The 13284-nt window shown below is 41.7% G+C and overlaps 2 protein-coding genes and 1 long non-coding RNA gene across 4 annotated transcripts in view; 2 read left to right on the top strand and 1 right to left on the bottom strand.

Moving 5' to 3' along the window:
* The window catches only part of FAM3B (FAM3 metabolism regulating signaling molecule B), a 38923-nt gene extending 29007 nt beyond the window's left edge, over positions 1 to 9916 (top strand). For both annotated transcript variants that reach the window (XM_061629463.1, XM_061629462.1), the window contains exons 7-8: positions 320 to 452; positions 8958 to 9916. In XM_061629463.1, the coding sequence (XP_061485447.1) occupies positions 320 to 452; positions 8958 to 9056 (232 nt within the window). In that variant the 3' untranslated portion in view covers positions 9057 to 9916. The remainder of the gene's footprint in view (positions 1 to 319; positions 453 to 8957) is intronic.
* Positions 57 to 5943, bottom strand: LOC133385879 (uncharacterized). The gene is made up of 3 exons (XR_009762993.1): positions 5800 to 5943; positions 4729 to 4925; positions 57 to 603 (listed from the first exon to the last, which is right to left on the bottom strand). It is a non-coding gene; the product is annotated as an uncharacterized LOC133385879 (long non-coding RNA).
* A 2419-nt stretch (positions 9917 to 12335) lies between the features above and the next one.
* LOC133385154 (interferon-induced GTP-binding protein Mx1-like) overlaps positions 12336 to 13284 on the top strand; it is a 45069-nt gene continuing 44120 nt past the window's right edge. The window contains exon 1 of the mRNA XM_061627607.1: positions 12336 to 12815. The gene's annotated coding sequence lies outside the window, so the exon portion shown is untranslated. The remainder of the gene's footprint in view (positions 12816 to 13284) is intronic.

Genomic DNA, 13284 nt, shown 5'->3' with positions numbered 1-13284 from the left:
GCATATATACTTAGGCGAAAGTCCACCGAATTAAGTAGAGTCTTAGCATTGTGTCCTTAATCTTTATTTATATATGTCAGAAGAAAGTATTTTAACAAGAAACAAATCTGAATAAGAATTTTGGAAGAAATATATCCTATCTAGACTTTTGCTTTTAGCAAAGATGAGTAGTCAAAGGAATAAAATAAATGGAAAAAATCAAGAACACACTTATTAGAAGGCCATGTTCTGAGCGTCTAGATTCAACCATATGGGCTAAATTAACTAATATGAGTAGACAAAGGTACAAAATTGAATTAATCCCTTCTCTCTCACACAGGTTAACGGAGGATGCAAAAAAGGCAATAGCAGATCTAGGAAGTAAAGAAATACGGAATTTGCGATTCAGGTCAAGCTGGGCCTTCATAGCTGCAAAAGGTTTTGAGCTGCCAGATAGCATACAAAGGGAAAAGGTAATAAGACTTGTTTAAATTAAGAAGCCCCAAATCAAATGTATATGGATGGTAATAATACTTGTTGGAGATGCAGAGCTTTAAACACCAATGTGTTCCATATATTCTGGTCATGCCCCAAGATGACAGCCTTCTGGACATCATAACAAAGCTATAACAGATTAAAAATTGCCATTAGTCAACTGTTTGGTTATGTTAAAAATAAATAACACAGAAGACAAGGAAGTGATAATCTAACTGTTTATATCAGCTTGCATAACAAAATGTTATAAATTCCAGTCCTGCATCTGTGTTGGAATTCTTAAAAAAAAACACCTTTGAAGACCCACTGTGAATTGTTTGCAAGGCACTTTGAGGGTAAAGTTGCTCGCCTCCGTAGCAGTCTTGATGCCCCCTCCACATCTACTGTAGTCCCCAATGAGGTGTCCAGTGCAACGTCTGCTGCAACTTCTTAGAAACGGTTTCATTTGATGCAGCCTGATGACGTAGACAAGGTGCTAGCGTTGATGTGGCCAGCAACGTGTCCTTCGACTCTTGCCGTTCTTGGCTTTATTAAAGCTGGCCGAGGGGGTTGATCGAGAGGATCCAGCGGGTGGTCAATGCATAATTGTGGGACAGAGTGGTTCCAGCTGCCTTGAAAGAGGCAGTGATCCAACTGCTCTTGAAAAAGCCCACCCTGGACCCATTGGTTTGTGACAACTACTGACCGGTTGCAAATACGCCCTTCTTAGGGAAGGTGATTGAGAGGGTTGTGGTGCAGCAACTGCAAGTACTCTTGGATGAAACAGATTATCTTGACCCATCCCAGTCTTGGTTCAGGCCTGGTTATGGGACTGAATCGGCCTTGGTCACCCTGATGGATGACCTTTATTGGGAGAGGGACAGGGGGAGTGCGATCCTGTTATTCTTACTTGATCTCTCAGCGGCTTTTGATACCATTGACCATGGTATCCTTCTGGGCCAACTTGGCACTGTGCAGGCACTGTTTTACAGTGGTTCCGATCCTATCTCCAAGGTTGTTGGGTGACTGTCTTTCAGCCCCCTGGCAGTTGTGCTGTGGGGTGCCTCAGGGTACCATCTTGTCCCTGATGCTGTATAACATCTATATGAAACCCTTGGGAGTGGTCATCAGGAGATTTGGGGCGAGGTGTCAGCAGTATGCTGACGATACCCAGCTCTATTTCTCTCTAACATCTGAATTGGGAGAAGCCTTGCAAGCCCTGGACCGCTGCCTGGACTCGGTGGTGGGCTGGATGAGGGTCAAAAAACTGAGTCTGAATCCTAGCAAGATGGAAGTGCTATGGGTTGGTGGTTCCTGAGTTCGGATAATTGGTCAGTTGCCTGCTTTGGATGGGGTCGTACTCCCTCTGAAAAAGCTGGTTCGTAGTCTGGGGGTACTCCTGGATTCATCTTTGTCACTAGAGGCCCAGGTGACCTCAGTAGCTAGGAGTGCCTTTTACCAGCTTAAGCTGGTAAGACAGCTGCAGCCGTTTCTGGACCAGGATAGCCTAACCACTGTTGTCCAAACACTGGTAACCTCCAGGCTGGATTACTGTAATGCGCTCTATGTGGGGCTGCCCTTGAGGTTGGTCTGGAAGCTGCAACTGGTGCAAAATGCGGCAGCAAGACTGCTCACTGGGGCAAGGTATCGCCAACATGTCACCCTGCTGCTAAAAGAATTGCACTGGCTGCCCATTTGCTACCAGGCCAAGTTCAAGGTTCTAGTTTTGGTGTACAAAGCCCTATACAGCTTGGGACTAGGATATCTGAAAGACCGTCTTATCCCTCATATAACCAGTCGATCACTGCGCTTTGCAGGTGAGGGCAGATACCATCTTATCAGGAGGTCCGTTCTGCACAACATAGGAAACGGACCTTTAGTGTGGCGGCACCTATCCTGTGAAATTCCCTCCCCTTAAATATTAGACAGGCGCCATCTCTGTTATCTTTTTGATGCCTGTTGAAGACCTTCCTCTTTCAACAAGTCTTTTAAGCTGAGACCTATCCCAGTCTGCGTGTGTGTACAAATTGCTTTTTAATATGTTTTTAAACCTTTTTAAAAATGTTTTTAATCTTAGAAGATGTTGTGAAAGCTTTTTTTAAGGAAACATTTTTAAAGATGTTTTATTTTAAGGTGTTTTAAAGTTTGTTTTTATGATGTTTTAAAGTTTTTAGTGCTTTTGTTCACCGCCCTGGGCTCCTGCTGGGAGGAAGGGCAGGATATAAATCAAATAATAAACAAATAAATAAAAGAAATCTTGGCCAATATTGTAAGCTTGTAAATCTTATAAAATAAAAATACTAAATTTTGATTTATTTTACGTTGTTGTGGTAAATTTACCTATTTTGCAGGCCTTAGCTCCTAAGAATTTATTCTGATTTACCATGTTAATGATAGGCAGATTATAGAAATAATATCAGAGCCTGGCATCTTCCACATAGTGCGCAAGAAACAATTATCATTATCAGTTTCTGTTGACTTCTCTACTTTAATGTTTCCACAGACAAAAAAGTGTGTGTAGGGGGGTTGAATCTATAATCTGTCATTTTCAAAAATCTTTGAAAAAAACACTTCCAAATAAAAGCTTGCCTATAAAAGTAGAGGAATGGTCTTAACACGCATTCACATGCACACACATAGCCACTATCAGATCAGTGGGCAAAGGGAATGAGAGGGTGAGGAGGCAGTAATCGTTCTGTAATTAAGGCTGCAATCCAGTGCACACTTACCTGGGAGTAATTCCCACTGAATCCAATGCAGCTTACTTGAGCAGACATTATTGGATTACAATAATGTCTAAGAAAACCAGGTATCCTTCTTACCTTCCTTCCAAGCACCGCATCTCACTCTTATGCTGCAATTCAGTACACACTTATCTGGGAGTAAGCCCCACTGAACCCATTGGAGCTTACTTCTGAGTAGACATGTATTGGACTGCTTTTTAATATGCGTTTTAATATGTTCTTAAACCTTTTTAAAAATGTTTTTAATCTTAGAAGATGTTTTGAAAGCTTTTTTTAAGAAACGTTTTTAAAGATATTTTGTTTTAATAATGTTTGTTTTTATGATGTTTTAAAGTTTGTAGTGCTTTTGTTGCTGCCCTGGCTCCTGCTGGGAGGAAGGGCGGGATATAAATCAAATAATCAAATAATAAATAACTATGTTTACCTAGTAGGAAGCCTTTCTGAATTCAACAGGGATTACTTCTGAGTAGATATTAGAACAGAGATGGTTTTCCAGCAGTTTCCTCCCCTCTGCATTGTCTTTGTCTGCTGCTAGAGGCCAGTAAGCAGCGCCCCTTCTCCCATGCATGAAACTCAGGACAGACCGGGACATCTCCTTAGCAACTGGCCTGCTGCTTATCTTTGCACAGCAGTGGTGCAGCTGAGCAGGAGAGACTTTGTTGCTGTTGAGCTGCCCGCTGCTGGCCTATGCTTATTCCGGGAGAGTCCCCTGGGGCCCTGTGTGAAATCCCGGGCCCTCAGGCCAGTGCCCAACCTGGCCATGTGCTAGTGCCAGGCCTGCTGATGCCCTACAGAATGATTCAATTTGGCATGTTTATTTTGTTTGTTAAACAAAGCTAAAAACTTTGAATCTGCCAACCTTGTCTAATATTTATTTGCAGTGTGCATCCATTCATTTTATTAATGAATTGATGAAACTGAAAAATAAAGTACTGGAAATATTTCCGCCCAACATCACTGCCAATACATAACAAACTTAGATTTTCAGTAAATGAATTCTTCAGTTGTCTTCCTTTTCTTTCCCTCATATTAGTTAATTTACTCGTGCACGATCAGCCTCATAGCACATAGCAAACAAGTGACAGAATGCCAAAAACATCTATAAAACACCTTAAAAACAATATATCTTTTAAAAAAACTTTAAAACATCTTTAAATTTTTTTTTTGTAAGAATTCATCACAGCACGTCTTTCGCCACTTGCGCTCCAGCTGTCGTCCAGCTTGTTTCATTGCGCTTAACGGGGCTGTTTAGTTTCAGCATCATTTTTTTTCTGAATGTTTTAAAATGGAATTGCAAATAGCTTATTTTACCATTTTAATCTTTCTGCTGATGAGTATATCTTGCTGTGGAAACTGAATAGAATTAAGATATGGCAAAAACTACCAAAATATTAATTCTTAAAGTCCATGATTAAGCTCATTTTTCTATTCCTTTTTTATTTTATAAAGAGAGAATCCTTTGATTTAACAAATAGTTATAGGCAAGATTTGTTTAGCAAAAAAAATTAGGAGAGAAAAAGTAATGACTTACTTTTTGAATTCATACTGTTTGCTTCACTATCTTCATCCCATATGTCCTTATAATATAATCCTGGCTAGTCGCCATGAACTCTATGCACACAAAATGCTTCACTTGTTCAAAGGGGCATGCAGTGTTTATTCCTGTGGCAGCTTCTTTCCTCATAGCATTCTACTCCAGAAAAGCCGTAATCTTGCAGAGATAGGAAACTGGAAGACAACACACAGCTTTTCCAATCCTGGCCTCCGTGAAGCAGACCCTTACTTTAAAGATATGGGCCTTCAAACAATGTATGGCACACCCCTAACTGGAGTGCTCCTGTTTAGAGGGCCAAATGCTATAATCTAACTAGGGAATCAAGGCTGCCAGTTCACTATTCTTCTCTTCCACCTGCCCCCATCGCCATGTTATGTTTTTCTTTTCCAGCTAAAACATTCAACATTCCATTGCTCCTGGAGACTGTTGAGCATGCTCTCTCTTTGTTGGGCTGTGTTTTGGATTTTCTTCTTTTTTTAATTATTATTTTGGTGAATAAAATACACATGTATGATTTCAGTAAACCCAAAATTTGCAACATATATTTGTGTACTAGGGAGTCTTCCAAGCTTAAAGACGCTGCTAACTTATTTCTGGGTGATTCTGGTTTTTGTTTTTTTGTTTTTGCTTCCAAACTGGTAGGTACTTGACTACCCGAGTTTGCTACTAGTGCATCTGATAGGGACTGTGACTGAAAGATGTCTGAGATTGCCAGTGACCTTGTAGTGAAGTATTGTGACTCTCTTGTGTGCCTTCTCTGTTCTTCTCCTGAATAAATAAACATGGAATATTGTGTGCTGCCAAAGACAGAGAGTGATCCATTTTAAATTGACTTGTTCAAAAAAAATTTTGGACATTTTTTTCTTAATAATATTATTTGTTATTTAGTTTAATTTTTGTAAATTGTATTGCTGTTATTGATGTATTTTTATACTTGTATTTATTGTTCTTTGTAAGCCGCCTTGAGGGCCTTTGGCCAAAAGGTGGGGTATAAATAAATTTAATGATAATAATAATAAATATTGAGGTAAAGTGAACCAAACTTACCCCATCTTGCTGTAGCCATTAGGCTGAAGCAAACACATCACATAGCCAGTGTACTCTGTAGAAGATGCATAGGCAAAGTAGCCTTATTGCTTTAATATGTACAAGTGCCTTTAGGCGGTTAAGATTTAATAGTTAAGCTTATAATGCTGTTTTCTGTAGCTTTGAACACCTGCAAGAAGTTTAGCTCATTAGAGATTGGGTCAAGGCACGGTCAATGCCTAAACAATCTGTGCTCAGCTGTGTCTTATCAAGGAGGCTGGTGGGGAGGGAAAGGACCGTTTGATGTACAGTAGCCTTGGCACTGGTCCAGATAGCTCTAATGAGCCGCATGCGCCAAGGATGGGCTGCACGTGCTGATTACAGTAGGGCACGTGCTGTGGAAAGAGTAGCATAGAGAGGTCAAGATGGCCAGTCTATGCTAGAACAGTGCTCTCGCACGTAGACAGGGCAATTAATTAACAACCTTGACACCTAGTACAGTGCCTTCACACGTGGATCAGATGATCCATCAAGTGCCTCAACACCCCAGATCAAGGGGCTGTGATATTACAAAGACGGTGGCATAAACTCTATTAATCATAGATAGCTTTGATGCCTAAACTGATATAGCTTGATTAATGATGTACTTCTGTCAAGATGTCATGATTTGATTTATGCTCTATGCCCTCATCATGTTTGCCTTGCCAATATTTCCCCTATAAAAGATGCCTGCGTAGCCCAGTTCGGGGTTCAGACCTTCAGCGTCCTGTGAGGGACCTTGGGTCTGCTCCACTGGGTAAGGCATGCCTGTTATATACCCTTTTAATAAAGCCTCCTGGAAAGTAGACCTTTGAATCTGTCTGATGGATTCTTGGATCGATCCTTAAATTCAGATAGCCCGCGGCCAGGGTAACACAGAAACCATGTAACTTGCTTACTATGCAAAACCACTATGTAACACTTATTTTGTGAAAAAGTATAAAAGTTACTTGTATCTTTTGTTTGGAACTTCAGTCCCAACTTTGAGGACTAGGGCTTTTTGCTCAGAGAAAATAAACTGCTGTTATTTCAGTCCTTGTTAAATGGATGTTATTTGCAGTGGCTAGTTACTGATCCCTCACAGGATAAGGGAGGTTTTTCCCTCAAAAAGGATTGTTACAACAATATCAACTTGCTAAATTAGGAGCAGGGCTCCTGAGTCAGAGGTCCACTTTTCCAGGATAGTTTAAGACCTCATCAGGGTTAATTTAAGCATGAAACCAATAATGAGGCTCTCTAGAGTTCAGTCCTAGTCCTGTAATATATGACCTGAAAAATGAAACAGTATTGGAGAATTTGCACCACCAAGGTTGGAGCTCGATGTTGCAGTATGTCTGCAGCTGTTGCCAAAAATACCTTTTAGTTTTCTACACTTCCAATCTGTGATTTAGGCCGCCATCCAATACACACTTACCTGGGAGTAAGCCCATTGAACCCAATGGAGCTTACTTGTAAGTAGACATGTGTTGGATTGCAGCCTTAATGTTTTATGGTTGGGGAGTGTTGATTCCATCCCTATTCTGTATCCTTTTTCTTCTCTTTCTTCCTTTTATATTTTATTTTGGGATGCGTATTGTTGTTGCTTTACTGCTACACTTTCTTAAATTCCCTCTTCTGCACAACTGTCAAAGGTGCAGGAGCCTTGTCCTCCTTTGGATCTGGCCACCCTAGTGACAGAGAGAGGCGGATGGAATATGCAGAGTAATCCTGTGTAGGCCTATTCAGACATAAAAGTGTGCACTCAGTTTCTTGGGAAAGTTACTAATCTGAGCTTCACCAGTAAATATTGTATTGAACTATACGGGTTTAATACATAGTTTGGCATTTAGGGCTGAGGCCCATCCTCTGCCTTGTACTCAGTTTCTTGGCCTTTATGACTAACCACACTCACCAGAGAAGCCATTTTGAGAAACTGTCATGGGTATCATCGCAAATGTCCAAATGGGCCCGAAAAGATTGGCAGTCCCTGATTTAAGTAAACATGTCCATAACTTGGTTCACCATCCCCATGACCTGGCATAATGATTATCATCTGTTTTCCCAACAATCACTCCACATAAGCAGCTACCACTGGCAGGGATAAGAAAATGCATCATGATGATGTGATGTCAAAATATAGATACATTGTAGTAGAGATTGTTGCACCCCACCCCAGTCTCTGAGCTGTGTGTGACTTCCAGGGGTTGCTGTCCTTACCCAGGGTTTGGTTTCCTTGGAAAGAAAGCCGGCAGAGACTGTGGTGTCTTATAGGATATATGGTTTTTATTTACACACATTCCAACCTGAGCTTAAGTTGGAGGGGTCACAGCAGTAACAGTCCATCAGATCTTGCTGCCCATTGCCCATAGCTTTGGGGGTACAGAGAGCAAGCAAGCCTTTCTGTCTCCAGTTCCCAGCCCTTTTTCCCCACTAGCCCAAATAACACAAGCATCTCCTTGGCTTCAGGATGGGAGGGAGGTAGGGGAGGGCCTCTCTCCTGAGAAGATAACAACAGGATCTCTCTGGCCCAAAATCTGTTCATCTGTTAATGGGCACTCAACAGAGCCATTAGCTCACCTGGCCACTCTGTTAGATTCACAAAGGAGACTAGTCTGACCAGTGGAGCAGGTGTCTTCCTTTGCATCTCTTACTGGCACACAATTATAAACTAGAAAGGGTCTCACAGATATCATCGAAACCCACCCCACAAGCCTATAACAATATTATAGAGGGAAGACTGAGAGGAATTAGACATGGGGCTGTCCTTTCTGATGGCACCTATACAGATATGACACTATATCATTTTGACCTGAATAAACACAGTCATAAGTGGAAGGGAGTTGTGCTAAAACAGTATCTGAACTCTGGCTTTTGTATCCCAGTTTGCAGCACACTCTGATCCCTTTAGACAGGGCAGAAAACAATGCAATTCAAATAAACTGATCTAGTTAAGTCTGCTTTTGCATTCCCTTTTCTCCAAGAACTTCGTGGTGATGAGACCAGGGTGAATTTGATTCCTTCATGTGTTCTAAGGTGTCCCTTCTTCCTGTTGATTCAAAGCCACATTCTTTTCTGTTGTATGGCAAATCATAGATGCATTTTCACAATTAGATTATTTTGAAATCATAAACTGAATTGCATGTGATGTGTCTCTTAAACAGGTCAACCATTCTGACAAGAAAAAGAACCGATATGGTGGCTGGCCAGCTGAAGTCCAGATAGAAGGCTGCATTCCAAAAAACGAACAGGCTCAATTCTAAAGTTAAGCTGTATCGGCAAAGTGGTACACCCCATATTTGTCACATGATCTCTGAAGGATTTGTTTGCTGAACAATGGAATCCCTACAGTTATGGATGAAAATGGCCTAAATTTTACAAAAGACTATGAGCTGGTTTGCACGTAACATTAAGCCAATCTCAGAGAGATCGCAGCTGCATTGGTTGTCCCCTGATCCTTGTGCCATGAGTTAAGCCATGGTTTGACTTAGCATGTTATCCAAACCTAGGCTCATGGTTAATCTAAGCTGTAAACCCAAAACAGCCTGTGGCATGACTGGAGTGAAATAGATCACAAGCTCAGGTTTGGACAACACACTAAGTCAAAAAATGATGGCTTAACTCATAGCAGCAGTACCAAAGGAGGAGCAAAGTGGCTGCAGCCTCCTCTCTGGGAGCTCATGGGTTCACACTAAGCCATAGTTTGGTTCAGTATGGTGTGTGAGCCAGCTCAAAATTAATTTGAAACTTTGGTTTCAATGGCACACTGGTTCTTGCGGTCAGTTCTTGTTTATGGAATATGAATAATTAAAGACTTGATTTTCTATGCATTGGAAAGACCCTAATATCACAGGAGCATTGCAAGCAGTAAAATGCCCCACATTGGTTTGGGTATTGATAGAGATGAGTAACCAAACCTAGCACCCAAAGATCGAAGTTGGCAATGAAGCTTGTAAAAGAATCCCATGCCTATCCCCACTCCTTGAATTTATTTCAATGAAACATGTTCAGCCATATCTAATCATGAAGTTGATAGTTTCATGGTTTCACAGTTTTATACTTGAATGTATATGTATTTATTACTTTAATTATCTGGACGCAATAAAAGGATTTCATTTTTAAACTCAGCGGTGTAGTATATTATATCTAAAATATGACAGTTGTGTGGGAAACATTCTGAGTTTAGCAAGCTGCTGTGGATTGAATTTACAGTCTACTGCATGCTCTGTAGCCAACTGTTAATGGACACAGGAATGGTAACATGATGAAATGGTCCCTACTGAAGCTTAAAAGGTTGAGGAATTAATGAAGTGTGAAGTTAAATATGATCAAACTGGCTTTACTCTCTTTAATATGATCACTTCCTCTGCTGGCAAAGTGGGGTACTTGTATCATGTGATATCTTAGGATCCCAAATTGGGAAGAGTGTGTACAACAGAGTAGATCTCATTCTCTACCAACACTAAGATGACTTTATATGCATTTAAAACCTGAAGGGGAGAGAGGGCAGAAAGCTACGGGATGGGTGGGAGATTTGGAATGAGGAAACGGTGGGTAGGAAAAGGGTGAAGATCCTCCACCCCCTTCATAGAATCATAGGATCTTAGAGTTGGAAGAGGCCTATAAGGCCATCGAGTCCAACCCCCTGCTCAATGCAGGAATCCAAATTAAAGCATTCCTGACAGATGGCTGTCCAGCTGCCTCTTGAATGCCTCCAGCGTTGGAGAGCCCACCACCTCCCTAGGTAATTGGTTCCATTGTCATACTCCTCTAACAGTTAGGAAGTGTTTCCTGGTGTTCAGTCAAAATCTGGCTTCCTGTAACTTAAGCTCATTATTCCATGTCCTGCACTCTGGGATGATCGAGAAGAGATCCTGGCCCTCTGTGAGGAAACCTTTCAAGTACTTGAACAGTGCTATTTTATCTCCCCTCAGTCTTCTCTTCTCAAGGCTAAGCATGCCCAGTTCTTTCAGTCTCTCTTCATAGGGCTTCTCTGTTCCCTATCTCCCCTGCAAGAAGTAACTTTTTCTGACATAAATGGGCTACTGGGCTGCCGTTAACACATCGTAGCCACTTCTGTCTCTTTTGATCCCACTCTGGTAACTTCTATGAGGATCTACATGGATCTAAATGGTAGGGTTCTTTTTCTCTGCCACCACCATCAAGGGTGAAAAAAGGAGAGCATATTCAACCTATCAGTATTGTAGCCAGTTTGGCACCCACTTCTCAGCTGGTTTTTCATAAACTGCACTAGCTCTATTTAGCTTCTGGACCCAATTCAAAATGTTGGTGTGAAAACCTTGAACAGTTTGAATTACTCATATCTTAGGAAATGCTTCTATCCATACAAATCCACGTATTATTTACATTTATCAAGAGGAGATTGTTTGATAAGGGATGTGTGTGCAGTTGCAGAATATGCAAGACTTTTTTAGTGGTGGCTCCAAATCTATGGCATGCTCTCTACCCAAAGCCTCCACAGCCCCTGAGTTTGCAGACTCTTAGATGTAAGTGGAAAGCTTTTTCTTCTTCTTCAAGCGAGCTTTTAAAGTATTGTTGTACTCCACCCCAATCTCTGAGCAGTGAGAGATCTCCAGTGGTTCCTGTGCTTGCCCAGGGTTTGGTTTCCTTGGAAAGAAGGTCAGCGGACACTGTGGTGTCTTTAAGAAATATGGTTTTTATTTACACACATCCAACCTGAGCTTAAGATGGAGAGGTTCAAAGCATCAGCAGCCCAATAGATCTTTCTTTTTCATCAGGCTTACAGGAGGCATCCTAAAGCCATGGTGCAGGGAACCAGCCTCTCTGGCTGTCTCCAGTTCCCAGCCTTTCCTCAGACTCAACTAAAAACACAAGCATCTCCTTTGGCCTCAGGAGGGAAGGGGTAAGGCTCTCCTGAAGAGTTTTTATAATAATAGGATTTCCCTGGCCAATTTACCAGTCAATGGGCACTTGATAAGACCCATTAGTCCACCTGGCCACTGTATTAGACTAACAAAGGAGACTCATCTGACCAGCAGAGCAGGTATCTCAGCTGCAGAGCACACCTCCAGGTGCAGGGTTCCAAATCAGGGGCTGGAATGGGACTCATAGAAATCATCTGTCTCAACCCCCAAACCCATAACAGCATACTTCTTACTGAGGTTCAGCATAGCATAGGAGTTATTTCCAAGGACGTTCCTGGCTCAGATCTTGCCTCTGCCATTATTAATGGTGGCCTGTGAGGGGCAAGCTACTGCGTATTACAATAAAAGTGTAACGAAGTTATATTTCCTTCACATAATGCCTTGGAGAGGCCATGATTTACATTAGAAAGAAGGAACCCATTTCCTGCCCATGACTTTTCCCCTGTTATTCCCCTGCCCAAAGAGCCCCTAATTTTACATTACCACTGTTCTGGACCCCAGTTTACTTTGAAACCTTGTGGGGTTGGTGTAAGGATTACTGAAATAATGCTTCCATTAGTATTTTGTTTTTACTGCAACTTTTTTCCTAGATTTCAGTTGTTAACATTTATTTTGTACTTCAACATTTGAGCAGTGTTGAAACAGCAGAATGAATTGCTAAACAAATGTGTAATCATTACAGTACTAATACCTTACAGAAAATCAAATGCAAAAGGAGCAGATGGCTGGTCATTCTAACATGATGATAATCAGCTTCAGATGAAACCAACTCAAGAATATTATAAGGAGGCTATAACAATCTGAGAATGAGGAGAGTTTCTTTTCCTCTTGAGCAAGCATCGTGTTTTGGTATCGTTTCTCTGCTCGCAGCAGGGAAAGGGAACTGTAACCATAGTAATAGAGCCTCGACAGTTCATGCATCCATGCTTTCCTCTGTCTGAATGACGTGAACTTGACAAAAATATTTCATTCATCAGATACTCTTTTAAACTTTCGATTTCCCTGAACAGAGGAACTGAACAGAGGAGGAGTTAATGCTGTGTACTGCATATCTGAAACCTTAAACCCCAAGTGCATCTGGAAAGCAGCATTTTCTTTGAACTCCGAGAAGGAGAGGTAAGAGCCTTGCTTCAGTTCAGTCTACCAGTTAGATTTCCATTTGGGAAGGGGAGAGGAAGCCTGGAAGGAGGAGATGCAAAAGTTCCAGGGAGTAATAGGATCCTGAAATAGGTGACTCCTTCCTCCAAGGTGGATTAAATGCCTGCAGGTAGAGGAGTCCCACTGGATTGTGAGGGGAGTAGGGAATGTGGCTCACTTGACCCATCATCTGTTCAGGGTTAGCCAAAGTGGTGCCCTCCAGATGTTATTGGACCACATCATTCTTGACCCAGGGTCATGCTGGCTGGGTCAGATGGGAGCGGTTGTCCAGCGACATCTGGAGGGCATCTCATTGGCTACCCCTGATCTATGTGCAGTTTGGGGAAAGCTCAGAGAGAGCCACGGCTTTGTTCTTATATTTCCTTGTGCATAGTGGAGGGGAGTTGTAGGGGGAAATGGGAGACAATCTGAGAAATCCTGTTCTCTT

Source organism: Rhineura floridana, chromosome 5 (genome assembly GCF_030035675.1).
Source record: "Rhineura floridana isolate rRhiFlo1 chromosome 5, rRhiFlo1.hap2, whole genome shotgun sequence".
Taxonomy (NCBI): Eukaryota; Metazoa; Chordata; class Lepidosauria; order Squamata; family Rhineuridae; genus Rhineura; species Rhineura floridana.
The sequence above is the reverse complement of the archived record's forward strand: the minus strand, read 5'-3'. Positions and strand labels throughout refer to the sequence as shown.